The 24974-nt window shown below is 36.6% G+C and overlaps 1 protein-coding gene across 33 annotated transcripts in view; it reads right to left on the bottom strand.

Moving 5' to 3' along the window:
* Window positions 1–24974, bottom strand: part of LOC136845002 (protein abrupt-like) — a 239411-nt gene that overhangs the window by 125054 nt on the left and 89383 nt on the right. The window contains exon 6 of one of the 33 annotated variants that reach the window (XM_067114642.1): window positions 1194–2407. The exons of 28 other annotated variants lie outside the window; for them this stretch is intronic. In XM_067114642.1, coding sequence (XP_066970743.1) covers window positions 2087–2407 — 321 coding nt within the window. In that variant the 3' untranslated portion in view covers window positions 1194–2086. Of the gene's footprint in view, window positions 1–1193; window positions 2408–6901; window positions 11372–15899; window positions 18797–21387; window positions 24556–24974 lie in introns of those variants that run through there. 4 more of the 33 variants (XM_067114644.1, XM_067114647.1, XM_067114665.1 and 1 more) reach the window with 4 other exon arrangements.

The raw sequence follows: 24974 nt of genomic DNA, 5'->3' as shown, positions 1-24974 counted from the left end.
CTATTCCTGTTTGCAACCCAATGATGGGTTAATGTTTCAACATGTTGTTATCCTATTCATGATTTTAAAATGTGTACCCTTCAACCTAATACTGTTTATTGGTCTTCTGAGGTAATGAATAACCACTGACAGGAAGGCTGCTTTTTGATCTGATTATAATCACTGCAGCCTTAGCTGCTTTGTGGGCATCTTTTCCCTTCAGATCACTGGGAAGGGATCCTACATACAGTTTCAACATTTACAACAACTTCATAAAGTTTGTGAAATGTGAATAAAATTGTTGGGAAGAGGATTTTTAAGATAATCTTCCTGAAGTTACTATAGAGCTTCTAAGCATCACTGAAAATACAACACTTCCTATAGAGCTTCTAAGCATCACTGAAAATACAACACTTCCGTGGTGGAATGAAATTTTGGGGTGAATTTATTGCACTAAATACTCAGCAATAGACTAACAAATACCACACATAGCATGAACAACCTTGGGACCTGGCCACTGCCAGAATAGAGAAATTGACCTTCAAAGTCCCTATGTGACCATATGCTTACTTAGCATACGTATTACTGCATCCTCAAAGGTGGAACCAAGCTTAAAACAACACCTACTACAACCACTGACGTTTCCAAACAGTTTTTTTTCACCTGCTTGATTAGCATCTTCACAGAAATGCCGACACCTTCAGTAAGCTGGAGCTTCAATCACTTATGAGCACACTGTCTACTGTTGACAACACTCACTTTGCCACCTCCAACTGCTGCTACTGAAAATTTCTTGGTGCCTTTTTTTTGTTTAGCCTTAGTAACTTAAGTTTGCATCATAACACTTTATGATTTTATCTTTCATCCAACCAATCTCTCTTATTCAATGTTTACCCAAGAGTGAATAAGAGGATTTTTTATTTTCAACCCAAAACTGGTGAATATTGAACCCATGCATGAATTTTTCTGTATATGTAATAATTTATGGAAAAATGCTTATTGATACTCAAAATTTCTCGGCGTTTCTATGAGAGAAACATAACCACTTGTCGCCAATCTTTCCAGAAATGGTCACAGTTTATTTTGATAATTCTGATTGCTTAACTACATCAGCGAATACTTCTGCATCATCTACCAGCACTCACGCATACTGTGTATTACAAACTAAGCCCAATTTCCTCACAGTTTTGTTTGTTATAATAATATTACAGTCAGTTAACAGTTTTGCATATTTTATTTGTCGATCTTCAAGGAATGGTTTTCATCAAACATACTAGCGGGGGTTACTCAAATCAATACATAGCTTTGTGTAAAATGTCACTCATTTTATAAACAAATTATTAAAAAGAAGTCAAAACAAATAAAGAAAATTAAATTCAGGTGGGGCCCCAATATCCGCAAGTAGTTCCAAGATCTCCCTCCCCCCTCCATCCCTGAAACCACGCCTTACATAACAGAGTACTATACAAATACCGATTATACGTGCAAGCTGTTCGTGCCCATATAAACCCTAATACAGTACCTCTTATAATAAAAGTTACTGGATACACATGACAGAGAATGATAGATAACTATGGATACAGTATTTCTTAGCCAGCATAAATAAAAAAATTATTAAGTACATAACTAATGTAAATGAACAATTTATTATTAAGTAAAGTACTGTACATTACAATGAACTGGGAGATACTGTATTCATTTTAGAAAAGTATTCAAATGTTGAGAAAATGGCAAAAAACCTCTTTTGACTAATCACAAGACCTCAAAAGACTGATAAATGACACAAAAGACATGTATGTAGCCACAACATCAGTTTTAATAATCTTATAAATGAATTACTTGAAGAAGATAACTACAATGAATGCACCAGTGCAGCTGATATTCCTAAGTTCATGAAGATTCTCCTCTACCTCAACTCTGTGACAAATGAGAAAAGGGAGGTAAGTGTTTCAAAGATGTGAAAGAGAAGTCCTAAGAGTCTCACAGTGTAAACACAGTGCTCAACAACTTTGCTTTTCATTCAAAAGATGCCAGACAAAAAATAATCTTTTAGGAATACATCCCAGTATTGTATATACTGTAACTTGTTTAAAGTGGTTGGAACCCTTTACAATTGTGTCCTGTGTTTATTCATAAAATGGGACTTCAGCATACTTCTCCTACTTGAAGAATAAGAGCAATAGATGCACTTGAATGGTTTTTCCCCTGTATGCCTCCTCATATGATTTTTCAAAGTCGTTTTATGGGTAAAACGCATTGGGCAATATAAACACTCATAAGGTCTGTATCCTGTGTGGGTATAAATATGTTCCTTTAAATGCACAGAGTTCTTGGTTGTGTAGTCACACTGGGGGCAGCGATGAACTTTTACACTTCCATCTCCGCCTCCCAGCCTTTGGCTCTGCAAACTGGCCTTCTCCAACTCCGCCTGCAAAGGAGGTGGAGTATTAGGTGAGCTCTTAGACCATGAGGCTATGGTGTCTCCTTATCTCCTTCCCAAAGCTTCCTATTTAAATACAGTACTAGTTTTAGCCACCTTCACCACTTGAAAGTGGAACACAAGAAAGGCCTCTATGAAGTCCAAATGAAATGAAACATCTTGGTTTAGAATAGAAATAAATTTTATTATTCCACTTATTGTAATAGTTTTCCTTTTTTCAGAGGCCACCCACATGACTGCAAATTGACTGGTTAGCTAAAACAAATTAAGAACAAAAATGCTTCCTACTGCACAAAATTGGCATAACTAAAATTTTTCATCAGTAAACCACTACCAACTACATCAATGATTTCACAGCATTTCAACAATTACATGCTAGCCAATTCCATATTTGGGCTTTAAGAGTACATAATTGGAAAGCACCCGCTCCAACACAGAAATATCCAAGGTATTTGATAAATATTTTGTGCGTTGCTTTGGATCATACCCAAAACTTTGGAAAGCCACAATATCAAAGGGGCTTCAGAAATACCAACACTATAAACTTTGAAAGATTACATATTGTGTTACAAACAGCTAAATCTGTTTTAAAAGTTATGTACTTTGGTTTAGATAAAAGAAGTACTCCTCTCTCATGTTACTAAAACTTTATTCTGGCCTTATCCATACTTAACTGAAATTTTCGTATCACATTTGTGGAATTTCTTCCTCATGTTCATTCTCAGCAAGCCCAAGTCAAACACAAATTGTTTAATTACTGGTCTTCCCTTTTCAGATCTTGCTCCCCAGTGTTTTTACAATCTCTTTTGCTTTAGGTACCATTTCAGGCAATGGTTTATTACAACCAGGTCGCCACTTCCATTCACTCTGTGGAAAACGGCAATTATTGGGTCACTTGGCTTGGCAAATACAGGCAGTCCCCCGGTTATTGGCGGGGTTCTGTTTCTGAGGGTGTGATGATAACCGAAAATCGCCGCTAACCGGAAATCAGCGATTTGTGGGCTTTTTCGGCGATTTTCGGGGGTTATCGACGCCAAAAAGCGCCAATTTTCGGTTATCGGTGCCTCTGTTAAGTATGTATTGGGGCCAATACCCAATTATCAGCGCCAATAAGCAGAAATCAGCGATTTTCGGCGCCAAAAATTGCCAATTTTCATCCCTAGACAAGCGCCATAAAACCGAATCGCTGTTAACCGAGCCCGCCATTAACTGGGGACTGCCTGTACAGTAATGCTTCTCCTCTGATGTTATGCTTTGTATTTCTATTTGCAATTTCTGTACTATTATCTCCCGTCGTTAATAAGGCAGGTCCTTTTTCTTTTCTTCTTTTTCTTGTTTCCATCTACAATGGAGTCTATGTCCCTAAACTGTTGCAATCAGGTGCAGGCAGTCGCCAGTTATCAGCTGGGGTTCCGTTCCTGATGGCATGACAATAAACGAAAATCACTGATAACTAGAAATCGGTGCTTATAACCGGGGATTGGTGCCGATAAGCGGAGATTGTTACAGAAAATCCAGTTATTGTCACCCCCAGGCAAGCAACGTAAAAGTGGATCACCTATAACCAGGGACTGCCTGTAATGGTTTGCATACTCTACTGCCTGGATTTATTTAGTTTAGGTTTTCTTTATTCCTAAAAAATCTCAGTGATTAAAGTCTGCAATCTAGATCACAAAAAAAGCCATAATCTCAAAGGCTGACAGTCATGTGATTGTAAATGCCTAAATGTGAGTGCTGAGCTCTCTATGGCAGTAGGAAATTATAAAGAAACCATGCCTTCCCAAAATGTCCATTTATGCTAATTCAAAAATTATTTAATTGATAATAATTCCAAAGTTTGTTTCTTTAAAACCAATTATAAAAAAATGTGAAATCAGAAATTAGAGTGTAAAGTATGAAGCTCTATGTAATAATATTTGTCATAAAACATTACAAAAGCAATTGTAACAATGAAACTGATGGCCAAGTATGATTGATTTTAGACCTTAGAAACAAAGAGAATGACACAGATGAAAGGTGAATAAAGTCAAAGACAACACTGATTTACCAAGTGTCAAAATTTAGCTAATTTTTCTTATGCCATACTCCATTTCCTCTGGCTCATAGGAGGACACTTGGATAGATGTCAGAGGCTCATGGGAAGGCAATAACAACTGGAAATGTATAAAATGCCCTCACGGCTAATATTCTAGGCATGCGTTGGCCAGAGGCCGAAAATATAAAGTGAGAGCTACTCAAACAAGAGATAATAAGTATGAATTACATGAATCACTGACATTGGCAAAAGGCAATCCTGGGAGACTGATGCTCCTGAAATCAAATTTTTCATCTAATTGTATTTTTCATAACTTACAAACATCTCAATCTTTACAAAGGGGAAAATCTCAGAGCCCTAGCTGGATCCGGTTTAAAAATAGAATCAAGGTTCGGTGGCATCTGAGTGATAGCCAATGGGGAGAGAGTAGGCGGAGGCTGACCTCTCCTCCCCGTCATTTACAACAGATCTCTTAAACTGTCTTCATAAAAAGATGTGTGCTGCCGTAACTCACATAGAAGCTGAAGCCAAGGTAGTACCAGTGAGCAAGGGAATTTACCTGGATCTTAACTCCAAGGGCAGGTGAGACTGGGATTTCCTCATCCATGGAGACAAGGCATTTGTATATGATTATGGATTTGTGTGAGCAAACTTTGTTATAAAAAACATTAGTTTTTATATATAAAATCAATGAATACCCTTCCAGAGCTTATCTCTGTCAAGAGTAAATGACAAATGCTTTGCTCCTGAAGTGTAGCTAATTTTCCCCTTCAAAGAAAAAGGAGGCTCAATGGAAGGCAAAGGTTTCTAAGAACTGATGTAGATCACTATCAATTAGTAGATGCAATAATACTGCTGATAGCAAAGTCTCAAAGGGTTTTAGAGGGGAAGGCTAGGAGCCTACATAAAACCAGAGTTAAGACCCCATTCAGGAGGGCAAACTACTTATGACAGCACCTTTTCCTTACAAAAGTTAGAAAGCACAACCTCATTGCCAGGAAATTTGTTATCCAGTTTTTGAGAAGTACTATTCGCGTTGTCAACGTTCGCGGACTCAAGCATTCGCGGGTTTCTCTGTGGAACATATCTAGCCATCATTCGCAGAAAATTCGCCGATTCGCGGTATTTTTCACTGAGAAATATTCACTAATTACTGTATTTTCATATCATTTTCATGAATAAATGCACTTTTTGTGATAAAACTATTAAAATATTCAGGTATAAGCATTTTTACAGGGTTTTCTGTGTTTAAACTGTCAAAAATGGGCAGTTCTAAATGTTTTTAGGGGTTTTAAGCATTCGTGGATTTGATCCATTCGCGGGGGGTGTGTGGGACACATCCCCCGCGAATACGGGGGTAACTGTATGGGAAAAAAAAAAAAAAAAAAGCAAATTATGAAACGAATGAAGAGCACACTGATCGTAGACAAAAGCTTTACATTGATAAACATCATAACTGTCTCCTTAGAAAATTCTTAAAAATGACAGGCTCTAGTGATGCACAGGTTTGTACATTAAACACAAATGAATTTAACCATTAAAAAGTAAAAAGTCAAACTTTCCTAATAGTTTTTCATAGTTTCTGAATTTTATGAAAACAGTTCTCTGTCCAGAAGACATTCTGCTGTGAAGATTTTAACATTTTGTAACAAACATCAGTAAACAAGTAGAATATCCAAACCTTACGTAAATATAATCCCAAAGAGATGATTATAAAATTGTAAGAATGAATGCCTAAAAAATCCTCTTTGAATCTCCTAAGCATACTACACTTGAAAATATGGTCACATCCTATTTTAGGAGCCTATTTATTATATTATACTCCCAAATTTCCCAAACACATGAAGTAAAAGGACACCCTCTTAAGGACCAAATATCTTAATTTACCTTAAAATGAAGTGCCCTAAAAAGTACTAAACATTAGTGCTGTAACTTATAGCGAACAGCAAACTCGAAACTTCAAAAACTGTATACACAATGTCCCTTTACTTTCTTTTGCATATACTAATAGTTTTGAGAAATGAGTTTAGTCCCTGACACATTCAGTAACAAACAATGAATATCATTCGTGTAAAGCATAACATGATGTTAGCTAAGTGGGATTTCAAGCAATCCTCAGTATTTGGCTTCAGGTTTTTGTCATATTATTATTATTATTATTATTATTATTATTATTATTATTATTATTAACCACACCATCGAGTCTCATTCTTGCTCACAGAATTTGCCCACATGGCTTGTTTTTGATCAAGTGAAAATTGGAGCAAGTTGAGGTAAATGACGTCAGAGAACAAAGTGGATGACAAATGAAAAGTTAAAACAATGCATTGCAGCAAGCAATGCTGCAGACAACCCTAAGTTCTTACAGACTTACAGTGTGCTGCTACAGACACACTGTAGGCAGTTAACCCAAATATGTTTCTCAGAATAGGAAAGAAAAAGCATGATATCCTTATTTGTCTTTATTAGAACTTACAAATTGAAACATACCATAACGGTCATTTGAAAGTATTCGGTAGTAAATTATTATTAATCAGATGATGTACCCTATTCATATGGAACAAGCACCCAGGGCCCATTGGCTTGAAATTCAAGCTTTCAAAGAATATGGTGTCCTTCGAATGAAGTAACAGAAGGTAATAGCAACTAACGCCTCCACCAAGCTCACAAGTTTTTCCTTTTTCCACTTATCTCTGCACAGCAGGGTATAATATCTGGATGGTGATTTTTACTGATATAAAACATCCCGTATCTGGCATGCAGTTTTCACAATTACATACAATGAGAATGGGACACATGAAAAGAATACAAGTGTCAGACATTCCACCTAAACAAAGAGAGAACCTAAGACATTAAGTTGAGCCTAGCATTTTGAGGCAACATCTGTTGTTAGGTATAATTAATACACTGATATAACACCTCCAAAGTGAATAAAACATCAAATTATGTACAATCTAACTGCACCACTTACTATTGTGTGTCCTATATAAGAATGTTAACAATAAAACTAAAACATTAACACAATTACTACAAAGCAGAGGGCCATAAAAGGGCTACAGCATGAATACAAGGATGAGACCTTACCTAAATGACCAATGAGATGAGGATGAAATTTATGAGATCTTTTGAAGGCATTTAGCAAGGTAGGGAAGGAGAGACTTAGCTGATGTTGGTGTGTCATCCACATTAAAGTGTAGTTTTTTTAACTTTGATTCTCCTTAAAAAAGATAGAAAGTTGAATAATCACTCAGTTCATAGAAAATCTTTATGATGCCGCAACATGTGTCCCCTCAAAGCTGTGCGCTGACATGCACTATAACCACAAAAAGTACATTTGAAAGGTTGTTCTCCAGTGTGAGTCCTACGATGATTTTTGAAAGTTGTGTTATTGGAAAACTTCATAGGACAATACTCGCAAGAATATGCTTTATAACCCAAGTGGTTATTGATGTGTTCCCGTAAATACCACTTATAACTGGTGGAGAAGTTACAATAAGGGCACTGGTGACTTCGACGTTTTTTCTTTTGTAGACCCAGTGTTACGGCACCATCCTCTTCTGCCGAGACCTGTGAGGAACATGGGCATAGTAAAACACTGAAGTGGAAAATAAAGTTGCATTCTTACATTTAAGGGTACTATTGTTAACACTTCAATATAAATATAAAGACCAGACAAATATAATGCTCTGATTCATCTCCTGTATATTCACATTAGCTAAATATTATACAAGAATGATTATGAAAAAATATACCTGCTCTTAAGTCTCAAAACCATTGACTACAGCTTTCTTTTTTAAGCTTTTAAACGAAGAAGTAACAAAAATAAAAAATCTTGTAAAGGGAGAAATAAACAAAAATTTAACTATAACTTCATAGGTGATACAAAACTTGGTACTTGAAATTTAAATAAAAACTACCTCAGAAATTTAAAAAGGGGATCAAGAAGAGAGATGGCTTAAAAAGGTTGCTTCTTGAGCTCACAATATAAGCGCCCACCCATCCCACAATACCATTGTCCTATGCAATCTACTGTATATATTCTGAGAGGAAAAGAGGCAACATTACAACAAAAACTATGAGAACCCCAGCAAGAAAAATGACCTCTGTTTATACCACAAAGCATAATGAAAAGATTTCCAGAGATCAGTGAGAGATACAATCAGAAAACGCACACCTAACTTTCTACGAATATACTTAGTCGAACCTAACATTACCTTCCTGAGAGGTAAACTACTGTATTTAAGCTACAGTTTTACCACTTAATTTGTGAGCTACCATCTTGACATCCAGAAGCAACCACCTTACCCTTCATTTGGCCAAGAAGCCATCTGAAATGGTCCCGCAATCATCACCTTTTTCTGTTTCTGGCCGTTTATCTATACTGTTACCATTTCTGTATCCGAATTTCCTTTTACAGGGTTAGACATGGAAGGAGTTCTTGCCACTCTCTCTCTCTTTTTTTTTTGTCTTGTGCACTTCCTGCCTGGATTCCCATTCTGTCTGGGTCTTCACCACTGTCCTTACTTCATGGGATTCTGGGGATTCCTGCTAGTCTTCATCCCACTATTTCCATATCTACCATTTTTCTAATCATTTCTTTTCTCAGCACTTGCCCAAACCATCTCAATCTTTGAGAGCTGGGTCCAATTTCTAGCCTCTGGGCACCACATTTCTGTGCTTCCTCAACCTGTGTTATATAGCAACCTTCACCCCACTCTCCAACCATGAATCTGTCCATTTTGTATCACACACCTTCAAGATCTCCATTTCACTCGTAAGAACCCAGTCTTCATTTATTAATGAGACACTTTCCCTTTCCTGTGCAGCAGCACCTCATGAGTCTGGACCCCCTGGAGTCTAACTAAATAACCTAATCCTGATTTCCCTGATACTTTGTTGCTGAAATTACACGACAACTTAAAGTGGCCTACAGTTTCTCCACCCTTCTTCTGCAGGTGAGTAGACATCTTCTTTGTAGTGTCAAGCTCTATATTAAAATGAGTTAGGTTAACCTCAGCCTAACCTATCACACGAGTTAGGATCCCACAGTGGGAGGCTGTGTTTCTTAGGTTACCCAGACAGATCAAAAGGTTTTTGGTGATAAGTGTATACAAAAAGATATGAGGAAATTGAGACATTAAGTTGTTGCTGTAGTTATTACAAATAAGTGACCAGTAAATTCCATAGTGCATATTTTTTCATGATAGCAGAGACTTGTCATGGAACCAGGTGATCAGTCAAGAATCTGATATGCAGTAATGAATTTCATATTTAATTAAAATGTAAGGGCAGCCTTAAAGGCCTGCTAAAACACAAAACAATTGTGAAATATTCGTTCCAATATAAATTGAAGGCAGTTCCCAGTTATCGGCGGGGATTCTGCTCCCGACAGTGTGACGATAACCGAAAATCGCAGACAACTGGGGATTGGTGATAATAGCACCAATCACTGGTTATCGGCGCCGATAACCGGGGATCAGTGCCGATGACAGGAGATCGGTGTTGAAAATCTGGTTATCGCCGCTAGACAAGTGCCTTAAAACCGGATCGCTGATAACCGGGGACTGCCTGTACAGTGATGCTGCGCTGCGCTATGAGATTCAGTTCACTCCACTGACCACACTTTATTATAATACGCAGAAAATACTATACATGAATATTTTCAAAATCCATCTGTTTCAATTTCAAAATGTTCCATCTGTCTCAATTGTCAAATGTCTGGCAGAACAAAGGATAATGAAATGTCAGTTTATATACATAGACAAGAATTTTGATAATTTTAGCCAAAAACAATGTAATGAGACATCTACAAAACCTATATCCACAATACAGAATTTCCAATCTTGAAAGTAACTTCAACCAAAAAATTACTGGCATTTATCAGAACATCTCCATTTAACAAAAAAATTTCCGTAAACACTATATCAAATAATGGTAGACACCAACTCTACATATTTCATCAATTCTGAAAACATTACTTCAACACATAAGTGATCTACTTCATTGACTTTTATGGCCTAAACAGTAATGACAACTATAAAAATAAAAGTCATACTTACAAATTCACAGGGAATCGAGATAAGATGAGAAAGAAAAAAAAAAGGGGAAAATTTGAAAGGCCCAAGAGATAGTATCAGTCTCGTAGTTACCATGATTTGTGTAAGGTACTACTCACTATTGAGAGAATAACAGTCGATACGCCAGCGTAATGAAAGTGTGCTAGCGATAATAGGTCTTGAATGTAATACAGTACGAATTTTCTTGGTAGAATAGTTCATAAATCAACCCACTCAAAAGAAAACAAGCTGAGTATTGAGCTTGCGAACGCTCATTCAAGTCACCATTTAATCTAAGTCTCTTCTGATCTCTCTGCCAGTCCTATGATTACTACACAAAACTGTGGATGACCTAATACGTCTACAGGGACACATACATAAAAAATGAATGTGCTTTCAACCATAAGACTGATGCCTCTATACAATATCAATTTATGTGGAAACCATCCTCCCTAACCAACCTAAATCTCTGTGAACCACAGATGTATTCACTTGCTCAGAGCAATGCACTGACAGTAAATCACAAGCAGATTTGTAAAGATTTCACTTATTTGATATTTTGTCTTTATGACGACTCAATATATGCCTTTTTACAATAATATTTTGACTAGCAGCAAAGGGACAATACTGACAATGAAAAGGCCTCTCTCCTGTATGCTTCCGGACATGGGTTTTGAGGTGGGTTTTAGTTGTGAACTTCATGGGACAATATGAACAATGATAGGGTTTGTAGCCTGTATGGATATAAATATGATCTCTAAGGTGAAACCTATGTCCAGTTGAGTAGCTACAATAAGGGCACTGATGGATTTTGGTAGCAACGCTTCCTCTGACCACGGGGTCACCATCAAACTCCATCACCTGGAAGGAATGGAGGAGTACAGTATAAACAAGAGCACCATACATTTTTCTAAAAAATTTACAAGGATAGTACTCACTAGCATGAACATGAAAGCTTTTGCTACATTACAATTTTATCATGCGCACCTTCCAATGTGTCCCTTCACTTTTGTCTTAATATCTCTACTGAAACTTTATATGAGAAACCTTTAGCTGAAAATATGTTACGATCACCTAAACTGAAAAACAGATACAGTACAGGCAGTCCCCGGTTAACGGCAATCCGGTTTTATGGGGCTTCTCAAGCAACGAAAATCGGTAATTTTCTGCACCAAAAATTGCCGATTTCTGCTTTATCAGCGCCAATAATTGGGTATTGGCGCCGTTACATACCTAACAGAGGCGCCAATAACAAAAAATCGGCACTTTTCGGCGCTGATATGCCCCAAAAATCGCCGATTTTCGGTTATCATCATACCCTCAGAAACAGAACCCCGCCATAACCGCGGACTGCCTGTACTGCAATGTTAAAGATGGAATTTAGTAAGAAGAACCTGGCATCTCTCAAACTTGAGAGCAAAGCCTTTTATGCTGACCTACAGTTTTACCAAAAGAAAACCAAGATTTTGATGACAGCAGCATTCATTTCAACATTTCAATTATTCACCATAGAGCACAATGTTACAAAAACCTATTCCAGTACCTATACGCAAATTCTTGTTGTTGCTTTATCCCTTGTTATCATCACTGACTTCAAACAAAGCTCAAAGACTAGTTTGCTTCAATCATTCCTCATTGATATAATAAATCTTCTCTAGAAATCTATCACTCTTCTTGTCTTCAGCTGATCAGTTAGCCTACACAAGTACAAAGTTACTTGTATTGCCACTATCTACAGGTCACCATGTGGGAAAGGTGTAATCCTCCCCTACTAGGATAAATCTCGAAAGCATTAAGGAAGATGAAGATGGAGGATTTTATCTTGTTGTGGCAACAAATTTACAGTACATGGGCAGGAATCTAGCATATTTATAGTAAAGCATAATGCTATATCTGTTCAGATAAATGCACCCTGTAATTTATACAATCTTATTACTAATCTTGTATCCATTTACATGATGTGTAAAAATAATAGATAATCATCTTGAAGAAAGAATGTTCCTACTTTTATACATACAGTACTTGAATTCTTGAATATTGCTAATAACTACTATCAGTGTTCACCTGCTTATATAATCTGAGTTTAAAAAGGTTTAGTGTGCCTCCACGCCTCTCATCATATCAATATGGTCCTACCAATTCCAAATTTAAGACAGACTCAAAATGGTAATGGGGCCAGTTGTTAAGACAAGTTTCCTTACTAATGAATACAACATTCTAGACATCACAAGCATCAAAAGGACCAAAAGCATGTCAAAATAAACATAATAACAAGGGCATTGACAGGTCACATGCACTGTACAACACTGGATAAAGAGTTAAATACTTATTTATGTGCTCTCTCCGGAGGCACTAGACAGTGCGTGACAAAATAGCATGTATAATTTAATAATCTTGAAATCAACATCACCAACTTTGTATCTCACTGGTTGTGGTTCCTAAATTTGAGTGCTCAATAGTTCACCCAGTCACTTCAAGAGCTCCAATTAACAGTAACCTCTTGATCATTTGTACTTATTTCTCCAAAGTGCAAGGAAAGGAAGAGTGACAGCATTAACCTAGGCTATGTTACCTCTAGGGTACCTGAAAATCCCATCTATCCATGGCTGGCCTATTAAAATATACCCTATCTTGAATAATGGTATGGAATCCAAAGAAATATGAATCATTCATGTTGTCTTCTTATAAAAAAAAAAAAAACATATATTAAACACAAAAAATATTACACCAACAAGTAAAACGTGTCCCATTAAGTGAAATGTGTCATTCAAGAACTGAGTCACAATAGGCTAGCCTACCCAAGATAAGTATTCAAGATCAGGTAACTAATATCATCAAACACGTGACACCCAAAGGGATTGTGCTACATGTAATGTATGTACCTGTATAATGAATACTGTACTGAATATGTTTAAGCGTCACAAGAAAATGAAAACACAACAACCAGATTACCAGTGATGGTAAACAGTAGTGTACAAGAAAGTGTGGTGCTTGCGCACTTCACATTCACTAGACTCCCCTTTTATTTACATTTTCTTTGGATCCCCTTCTCTATACAGGCAGTCCCCACTTGCTGGTGTTTTGGTGTTATGATGCTTGGCTAGCAACGCAGTTCACCAGATTTTTGGTGCCAGTAAACGATTTTCGGCACAGATAAGCGGTTTAGCCGTGTCGGTAAGTGGTTTGTCGAAGCTGATCGCTGGTTATCGCACCGATCTCTGGTTAGTGGCGCCGTTAAGCAGTTTATCAGCGCTATTATCGCCGATTTTTGGTTAGTGGCGCTTGGCTGGGAACGGAACCCCCACCATTAACCGGGGAGTGCCTGTATACTGTAATGTAAAGTGCATGTGGTAAACAGTTACGATATATCATTAGCCAATCCTGAGCTACAGAAAATTTACCCAAAAATAACAATTGAAAACTACAACCATGCAATAAGATTACAGTACATACAGTAACTTCAATGGCTGTGCAGTACAAAGTTCATCTCTCACATACATCTTTCAGTATGGTATCCTAAGTAAGTAATTTTGACATTTATCAAATTGGACATCTTGATGTCCTTACTTAAAAGACAGTCTTCATGTGGCTTGTGATACCCAGCGCAATTTCAGCTCCACATTTCCAATTTCACCTGTGTGATTTTATTCAAATTTTTGCCATTTATTGTAATCTGGTACATATAGAGTATTCCCTTGATTATGCGCAATAATACATCCAAGGCCATTACGGATACAGGCAGTCCCCGGTTTATGACAGGTCCGGCTTACGACGTTCCAGGGTTATGACACTTCAAATATATTCATCAGAAATGATTTCCCTGTTTACGACACGTTCCGGGGTTACAATGCGTCGTACGCCCGATCCGACGGAAGAAGTATGGCTCCAAAATGGCAGAATAATCAAAATTTGGAGGTTTTTTTGATGAAAAACTCAATAGAAATGCAGTTTACCTTGTTTTCAATACACCCAAAGCATTAAAAGTAAGGTTTTCTTTGGATTTTTGACGATTTTCAACGATTTTTCAGTTTATGACGATTTTCGGTTTACAACGCAGCGTAAAAACGGAACCCGTCGTAAACCGGGGACTGCCGGTATTAGAAAGCTACAGATATGGAAAATGTAAAATGTCAATTCATAACTTTTTTTATTTTTACTACAGTACTGTATACTGTATGCTTATAAACAACAGTACTGTACACAAAATAAAAACTGAACTTTGAAGTACAGTATACTGTACATAAAATGTATAAAATCTCTCTCTCTCTCTCTCTCAAGCAATACTAAAACTTCTAACACAGGCCAAACTTGCTCCACAGCACAGACTAACCAATATCAAAGAATTCTCTCATAGTTGGTCTTTGCCAGAATAGTATCTTTGATCTGTCAAGAGGGCTCTTCCCCTCCCTACAGCAATTGCCATGGTCTTCCCACTCACCCTTCTCGCACATATGCAACAACAGTGCGTAAGTTGGCAGTGTTTGCAACTGCTCACCTCAGCAGATAGGTGCAACATCTCACTGATAAGGCACTATGAACACTTTGGATAATGAGAGCACAGCAATTTGGGTGTTCTCCCTGTCAGAGACCAAGGAGTAGTGGCGAACACAACAGACTTGCGCACCACTGCCGCATCTGTGTGAAAGGGTGAGTGGAAAGCCATAGTGACTGCTGTAGGCATGGGAAAGAGCTCTCCTGCCTTCAATCCATTTACACTCTGTCAATGTCAACAAGCAATATTTTGGCCAAGACCAACTATGAGAACTCTTTGATATTGGTTGGTCTATCTTATGGACACCATGGGGGGACTATAAGGCTACAGGACAAATAGTGGTTACACTATAAAGCAAATACATCCCCATTAGCCCATTTTTTTTCTTTGGCACAAAAAACAGCAGAAAATTATTTTGGAAAATGCAAATGTTAATTCAAATGAGCAAAAATATTTAAAAAATATTTAATACTAATCTTACTCATGTCCAAGTCTGGCAATGTTGCCAAAAATTCTCTGTTCTCTCTTTCTTAGGAGATTAAAAAAAAGGAGCAACAATTAAATTTCACTTGAAGATTCACAAACATTCATTCTTCCCAAAATCTTAGGAAATGACTCTTTATGATATCCATAGAGATTCAAGTAAAGCAGTTGCAACATCACAGCTCTATGCTTAGTGATCATTCCAAGTTCAGAAGAAATGACCTTGCATATTATTTTCAATGTGACACTTCTGATAGCTCCAATATATTCTGCTGACACCAGTACAGGAACCGTTACTGAAATTGACAACAATCCATACATGGACTGAAAAACTGTTAACATTTTTTTACTCCTTTTCAGAACTTCAAGATTAATTAATGTATAAACTCTTCTGGACAAGTGAAAAATCTGAACATTTCTTATAATTTATTAATTCTGTACATGGGAGGAAAATATACAATAAGGCAACTTAATAAATGAAGCCATGATACCGAAAATGTTCATCTAGATAAAATCTCAAGTTTACAAAACTGTAAAAAAAAAAAAAAAAAAAGGAGAGAATTTCCAAGAATTCTACAGTAAATAAATTATTTATGGCCAAGACAGTGGTCCTTTTGTGCCAATCTTTGCCATAAAGAAAAAAGGCAGGTACACATGTCAGTAAAAAATAATTTGTACACTTTCAATAACAGAAAACACATAGTAGCAACATGTGTCTTCATTGGTAAGGCGACCCAAAAGAAAAAAGAATGAACTCAGAGAATGTGAATTCCTTAAAATCATTATGATATTCAAGTCTTGTTAACAATTTTATTGTTTGGTAACCAACAGATGCCATTATAAGACTTTACAGTTGGCTGAGGATAAAAAATAGCAGTCCATGTTATTTTGCCAAGAGCTATAAGTGGAATTCACAAAGGATTTACAAATGCAGGAAGGTGTGTGTGTGTGTGTGTGTATGAGGGGGGGGGGTGCTCCCTCACTCAGTTCCTTATCCTTCCTGATCGTGAGAAACAAACAAATAAAAGATAAAACACCAGTATGGGATTAAAGGGAGAAATTCTCTTCATTATAAAGACAGGTGTTGATAGAATACAGCACAATAGCAAAATTGAGCATTATGACTCATGGTGTGCACACAGTCTGGTTGTGCAATAGGACCAAATAGCTGTTACTGTGAAATCACAGCAAAAGAAAGAACTTCAGAGGACAGAGTTTGCCATGGACAATCCAGCCAACCCTTAAGGTGATACCCATTCCTTCTTCATTAAGACAAATCAAAGGTAACAAGAGTGGACCCCAATAGCTTCTCCAAGAACAGATTTGCAGGCCTCTTCTACTCATCTTATGTTTCCACAATTGCACCTTTATTAAACAGAGGTCCCTTACCTCTTTATGATGATTAATGTAAATGCAATATTTGCAATGGTACTGGCAGCAGAATGTATCTGTAATACCTGACCTTGAGCACATGATCGCTAAAGAAAAACAGGAACTTTTGTTGAACGTTCAACCATTTACGCACCAAATAAATACATATAAACATGAAAAATGTTACTCAACTTTGAATTACTTTCCAGGAAGAAACTTCCAAATTCTTCTGAAAGCCTAATGCATATGGTATCCTTCCCATTTTATTTTTAATACAGTATAGGGAAACCATTGTTTGCATGAAAGCCAGAAAATAGTTTAAATCTGCATGTAAACATTGTAAGAAAAAAAAATAAACAGAAACATGAGAAACAACAACACTAACTACAAGGATACTCTTCCCATTACAAACCAAAACGAAAGCTTCCATAGATAAGGAACTCTTTTATTGAAGTTCGTCGAGATTTTAAAACCAAACATGTCATAATTCCTCATGATTCTACAAGAACTCTTCTGCACAGTCAAAAGAATTTCACATACCAGCCAATACTTCCTTTCAAACATCTTACATAATCAGCAATGATACCTTCTCATATGCCTCCTAAGATTAGAAGCTGTTGTGAATTTCATAGTGCAATGCATACAAGAAAAAGGCCTTATCCCTGTGTGAATATACATATGGTCTCTTAAATGTGTTTTGACATTTGTTGCATAGTTGCAAAATGTGCACTGATGCCTCCATTGGGTATACCTCCGTCTCATCGCATTCGTCTCAACCGTGCCCATCTCAACCTGTGTGAAATTGGAGCATTTTAGGATTGCAATTTGACGAACACTCTCTAAGAGCACAAGTAACAGTACAATAATAGTTTCTACTGTGAAAGTGTTTATCATACAATTAGTGGTAGGCTCCATTACAAGGTTCAACAATAGAGAACCTGAATACATCGACACCATTTCATCTTGTTAGCGGTTCCTGATGTTATTACAAAGCCAAAGATAAATGCCTCTTAAAAAAAATCATCAGACTGACTATGAAGACACAGGTCCTCAAAACATTTTGCCACTGGATGTTTTCTTGGATTAGTAACACTAAAAATCATATCTTGGATCAATGGAATGTATTCAAGTGATATCCACTATTTTAGATTTATAGCTCGTAACTTAATGATAGAACTTAATGTTCTTGTACAAAATGTAATCATTTATTTGTCAGAGGAAAAAGATGATGTGACAAACATGAAGGGATTTAAATATACATAGCTACTTCCCACCAGTCTTCTCTCCTGGTCCAAATCTAATGAAGGATATCAAGTATAGAATGCCAGGACCATCTGCCAAATATATGAAGGAATATATTACGCAAAGAACCTTGGCATACTAATTCATAGAGTGCACGTACAGTACATCTGAGAACTTGTAATCGTGTGTTCGACAACAAACAGTTCCATACTTCCACAACAAATACCTTGCACCTGTCATGAACTATGAACATGATGTGCAATGTGATCAGATATAAGAAAGATGAGAAATCTGGAACCGTACAAATATTTTCTCGAATAGGCAACTAAAAACCATCACAAAATCCCTCCTGGCAGCTAAAATAATTGAATCTTCCTATCAATGGGAGGCCAGTTAAGTTACCGGGTGCCGGGATGCCATATGAAACTTGAAACAAGAGTTCCATCTGGTTGTGTAGGGACAATAGCTACATCGAAAAGGTTTCTCCCCAGTGTGCAGACGAACATGTAATTTGAGATTTGATTTTGTACCAAACTTTTTGGGACAATAACTACACTGATAGGGCTTATACCCAGTGTGGGTATAAATGTGATCCCTGAGATGGAATTTACGAGTAGCTACATAGTCACAATAAGGGCACTGAAGTTTCTTGGCTGATATGTTCCCCTGCCCAGCACACCAGCATTGTCGACCATCACCTGAAAGGAATGGAGCAACGTCAAAATCAAATAGAGCTACAGCATGAGACTCTTTCTAACAATAAAGCTTTATCAAAGGATAGATGTACAAAGAAACAATAATGAAACAGCTTTACCCATTTAATGATTAATTTGGGAAACTGTAATTTACCTTTCATCCTTATGGGTGTGCTGTTTGCAAAATAATGTATCAACCACATTTTTCATGAATGACAGTACTGTATATGTAGTTTGATATATTGTCATCAACGACAATACAGTATATCAGACTATACTTTGTACTTCTTCTGGAGCCGAGTCCCAGTTGTTCTGCTTCTTCTAAATACGTAATAGTACGATGAATAGCCAGAATAACGAAATAACAACACTTTGCACCTCAGGAATTCGAAAGACCCAAAGAGCACTGTCTAAACACAAAATCTGAAGGTCGTGGGTTGTTTCTTGTTTCTAAGATTCAAGACAAGGCCTTCCTTTTGTTGGTCAACTTGATCTGACATGATGTTTGAAGAATCTTCTATGAAAAATTCAGCTTCTGCTGTTTGATGCAGGTGGTTCCCATTCAAAGGAAGGAAGATATCTTGTTATTTACAATTCTCTTTTAGAATAAGGATTTTGCAATCCTTCTCTTGTCTGACAGTAAGCCTCCAATGTATGCAAATTGAAAAATGTTGTTCCTGGTTGCCATTACAGTCAGCCCTCGGTATTCGCCAGGGATGCTTACCACTAACCCCCGCCCACGAATAGCTAAAATCCTTGAATAATTAAAATCCCTCTAAAAATGCTTATAATTGCCCATTTTGATCGCTCAAAACACCAAAAAACCTTCTAAAAATATTCATACCTGAATACTTTATTAGTTTTATCACAAAAAGAGCATTTAATCACAAAAATTATACAAAAACACAGCAATTTGTGAATACAGTATTTCTCTATGAAAAATACTGCCAATAGGTGAATTTTCTGCGAATAATGTCTATATATGTTCCACAGAGAAATCGGCAAATAGGTGAAGCCGCAAATCCGGAACCGCATAGGCAGGGGTCCACTGTATCTTCATTAGCAGGCACTTTGGCATTGCCATAAAGTACTGTGTGGGTAGGGGTGGTAAAACGGATGGGTATGGGATCAGACTGGGTAGTTAGGATGGAGGGAAGTGAATGCTGGAAAATTTTGAGAGGTTGATCAGCTTGTAGGAATGTAGGGGAAGAAGGAGACGGGAGGGTTAAGGGAAATAAGTCTGCATGTGGTGGTGGTCTTGATTTTCCTGTAGCTCTTCTTTCAAAAGACACTACGATGAGGAGGGGGGATGAAGGAGGAAGTGCTTTAGGGAAGGTGCTGAGATGAATGCAACAAGGGAGAGAGAATTGAAGGGAACCAGGAGAAGGAAGAGGAGCAGCAGCATTTTTGCACCACAGGTAAACAGTTAAATTTTCACAATAATAAGTTGGGTGACAATTATCACAATAATGTCACTTACTGCATCTGTGGGGAGCCATGAGGACAAATTCAATAAATTTTATGCATTGAGTTGCATTGTGTGTAAGGGATTCCCCCAGCTATAAGCCTGAGAGAAAGAAAGTGAGACAAAATAACTCAAGAAAACTGACAGGATCTTTTCTCCTTCTCAGCCTAATCCCTAACCTATGTAGCTGTTTTTGATGAGCCTTTTCTGGGCATTTCTAAACCTCATTGAAATGTTCACGTCATAATTTGTTGTGCCAGATGTTTTTTATGGACATATGCTCTTCCTGACTCAATAGTTTCAGAAACATTATGAAGGCATTTGTTTTCAATTTGTTTGGGTATATTTTTGCATTTGTTAATTTAACGATGTACCATATTCCATTCAAGACAAGTGAAGGTGAATGAGGACGAGAGATTATCTCGCTTCTCAGTGAAAGCAGGTTTTCCTTGGTATGTCTTGAATGAAGGTCTACTCAAGTAAACAAGTTTTTCTTACATAATAATAATGATAATATTACTAATATAATTAGTATATTTAAAATGGAACTGTAAAACTCACAGAATAGAATTGAGCTGCACTTGATTAAGGTATTTAGCTATAAAAAAAATGGCTAAGTTGGTTGCACTAGCAATGGAACCCACAATAAATATTGGTAGCTGGTCATCCTACTAATATTCAAAGAGACAGAAAGACATCCCAAGGGACTTGAAAGTCAATGAAACCACAGAAGATCATCTCAAACTGGGCAAGATACAGAACAATAGAGAAAAATGACCAGGTAAATGAAACATGCCCACACAGACATGCATAAAGCCTCTTAAAGAATGTTTTAAGACCCTACAATATACGAGGATCAACCATTTAATTTGGTGAATATCTTAATTAGAAAGAGTTCAAATTAAAAACCCTGACCACCAGTTATTTTTTTTAATATTAATAAAACATATAATACAATATTACAGATGCTCAATCAAATCTCCAGTAAAAACACTGATGTTTTCAGGCTTCTAGTTATAAAACCTTGCTACCAACATCTTTGAAAATCAGAAAAAGTGAGAATCAAGAAGTCAGTTGATGATTAACAGGGAACTGTACACTAAACTGGTGTTTGAAAAGAAACACTACAGCAATACACTCTTAATTTTTATTTCAATAACAAGTGCTTATGAGAAACAAAAGAAATGGAAGCAACAATTCATTCAAGAAATATACAACATGCAACAACTGATTTTATTCCCAGATTGTTATTCACCAACTTGAATCCTAAGATGGCAGAGGTGTGATGAGTACATTTTAAACTTTTATTAAATGGTTATTGGAGATAATGTTATGAAAACAAAATTAAGTTCTATTTACATCTGAAATATCAAAATCTATCTTCAAAACAAAAGGATATCCACTCCAATACAACTTGAAGTAATACATATTCAGAAAATACCAAACCATAATTCTATTATTTCACTTCAACTCTTTGCAACAGATCTTATCTTTGTTTGAGGGGAAAATAACAAACCTTTCACTGCACCTCTTTAATTCACTGATTCCTTTTAATACCAGGACAGTATATACAAATATAGGAACATAAATTCTTTTACTGATTCATTACAGCACTGTACTGGGTTTCAGAAAACTACAGGTATATGAAAATATAAAGACAACACTATGGTATGCATGTGTCTCTTGAAACAAAGGACACTAGGTTGCAATTTATATAAAATCTTGGATAACCCTACTGGACTACTCTTTTCCTTTCAAACTGCAAACACTTTCAGTGCTCATATGAAACATGAAGCATCAGAACTTCATTTTATAAAGGCCTCCTTCTTTAACTGCTTGCTGGCACATTAAGTATGATGATCCATTCAACTTCACCCCATTAATGAACTGCAAATACAACTACCAGTTCACAGGACTCGGATGACAACTAACACTGAATATGCTGTAAACCCAAAATGACAGGGTTAATCATTCAGGCTCTGCAAATCCACATCAGGAACTTTATATGCAAGAATCATCTGTTAAGAAAACAAAGATTTCACCGTAAAATTTACACTAGCTTACCCCCAATTAATCTTTTCAAAGCCTCAAAAATTCTTAAATCCACCTTGAAAAAGGGTTTCAGAAAGCACACTGGACACAAAGAACTCTTAAATCCACCTTGAAAAAGGGTTTCAGAAAGCACACTGGACACAAAGAAAAGTGATAGCTTGTTACCCTGCTGAGCAAACTTCTACATATGAGATACTTAAAAAACACACTCACACATACAGTACTGTATTGATAAATAACCAGCAGTATGTCAGATTTACTAAGACAATGTTGCATGGAGCTTTTAAGTGAAGATAACATTTTGTATACTTTCTTCAGAAATTCTGATTCCCTCAACACAGTAGTGTACTGCTTAAATACTGTAAGAGATTCAGTACCTATACGAAGGAGGCATCAAGAAAGAGGAAGAACATTCCGTGTGGCAAAAAAGTTTTACCAATATCAGAATGCAATTTTAAAATGAAATGATGGAAAAGACTAAAAGTATTAACAAAAAAACCTCATTTAGATTCTAACTGTATTAGACTCGTTTATCAAGCTGGCAAAAGAAGCAGGAACCGAGTCACTGTAATCAGTTTTGTAGGCATTCATCAACTTTAAATTCAATTCCTAATCTAATGCCAGGTTTGAATTCACTCTACAGCCAAGCACTAAATGCAATTTTAAACCATCTATCACTAGATGTAAATCCAGCCATACACTTAATCAACCACAAATTTTGAAGCCACTTTTGCAATCAGGAAACAGATCAGTCATCAAATATGGGTTTCTTACTGCAATCACGTCATCTCTAACCTCAGACACAAGGAACTCATGACATTTAATATTAAAACATTCACTGTCAACTTAAGTCTTCCATCAGTCATCAGATAATAATCCTTCATACAATCACCAGATTTGAACTCACTCTTGTAGCATCTTATAATACAAACTCAGTCACATTTTGTTGGTTATGAAATACATCCACTCCTTCATCAATCCTCAGACATGATGTCAGTCCTCCCCCAGCCATCAGATGTGACCTGATGGTTAGTCAGTCTGAAATTTTGGCATCTGATGAAAATGTGTACAATCTCCATCAGATGTTGCATTATGGCATCAAATGAGTGTGTGTGCAATCTCCATCAGACGCTGCACTGTGGCATCTGATGAGAATATATGCAATCTGCATCAGACATTGCTAATATTATGGCATCTGATGAGAATGTGTGCAATCTCCATTAGATGTTGCTTTATGGCATCTGGTGAGAATATGTACAATCTCCATCAGATGCTGCATTTCAATGGCACTACAGCATTTTCAGAAACACCAATCAAGTGCACTCAAAGGACCAGGGCAGAAACAGAGGAAATATGCAAAGTAAAAACATGAAATGAAAGCAGCGTACAGTAATCACAAAACCTTAACTTGAATCTATTGAAATTCACACCATCCTTGTAAGTCACTGTAGTACATAAAAATATAATGACTCAGGGTTTCATGAAAACAATGGATGAGTAAATACAAGCAAAGTATATAAAATTCTTTTACCTTATTACCATATAGCAAAGCACTGCATATGGCAAAGTTCTCCAGCTAACTATTGGACCACATTTAACATGAATAGGACCTCACACAACCAAAAAATGGATTTGAAGATACAGCACCAGCTACACTTTCAGAATTGCTGAACACTGGCAGTAAGAGTTGCTTGTGAGAATAACAATAGTCTTTCTCATTATGTCCTTTTGTCAGTCAAAGTTTCAAGATTCGGCACTAGTGTTCCTATTATATATATACTGTATATGTTATGATTCAAAAGTTTTTAAATACAAATTAGTAAACAGAATAGAAAATATGCCATATTTTATGTTAACTAATTTTACATGCTCTACAGACGTGTAGATTAAAACAAAAATCTTTTTTGACTAAAATTGACTGATATATTTAATAAAGGTTAACTTTATCCCAATGATGCCTCAAAACATGCTTCCTAAGGGATGAGCTTTGTGTGGAACAGTAAGAACAATGAATGCATACATAGGGCCTTTCTCCAGTGTGCGTCCTATTATGTAATTTGAGGTGGGTTTTTGTGGTAAATTTCTTAGGGCAATATGAACATTCAAAAGGTTTCTCTCCAGTGTGTGAATATATATGACTGGTTAGGTGCAGTTTTCTCTTTGCTACATAGTTACAAAAGGGGCACTGAAGTTTCTTGGCACTCTTGTCACCACTTTCTTGCCTCAAAACATCACTCTCCATCACCTGCAAGGAATGAAGCAGTGTCAACAATGGCACTACAGAGTTCCTCAAAAGATTTTATTCTTATTAAATAAAAAATATTTATACAGTAAAGCATTTCAAGTTATCAAATTACAAGACTAATAAGGTTAGTTGCACAATTCCATTCACTTCATTATGCAGAGATTAAAACAGTAACGTCATGACATTCAAAATACAATCTGAGGCAAGTATGTAACGATGTATAAATCTCAGAAATATGCTTTGGAATACCAAGACTTTTTTTCTTCACACAAAAATTTATGAAAAAGAAAGTACTACATTACATTCAACAAGATCCCAAACACCACAGGACAGCAGCAATCTATTATTACTTACAAATAAAAAAATTATCCAAATCATAAAACCTTGACAGGTGACTCAAAGTTAATCCAAAAACCAAC

Source organism: Macrobrachium rosenbergii, chromosome 13 (genome assembly GCF_040412425.1).
Source record: "Macrobrachium rosenbergii isolate ZJJX-2024 chromosome 13, ASM4041242v1, whole genome shotgun sequence".
Lineage (NCBI taxonomy): Eukaryota > Metazoa > Arthropoda > Malacostraca > Decapoda > Palaemonidae > Macrobrachium > Macrobrachium rosenbergii.
Note: the sequence above shows the minus strand (reverse complement) of the source record. Positions and strands in the feature narration are given on the sequence as shown.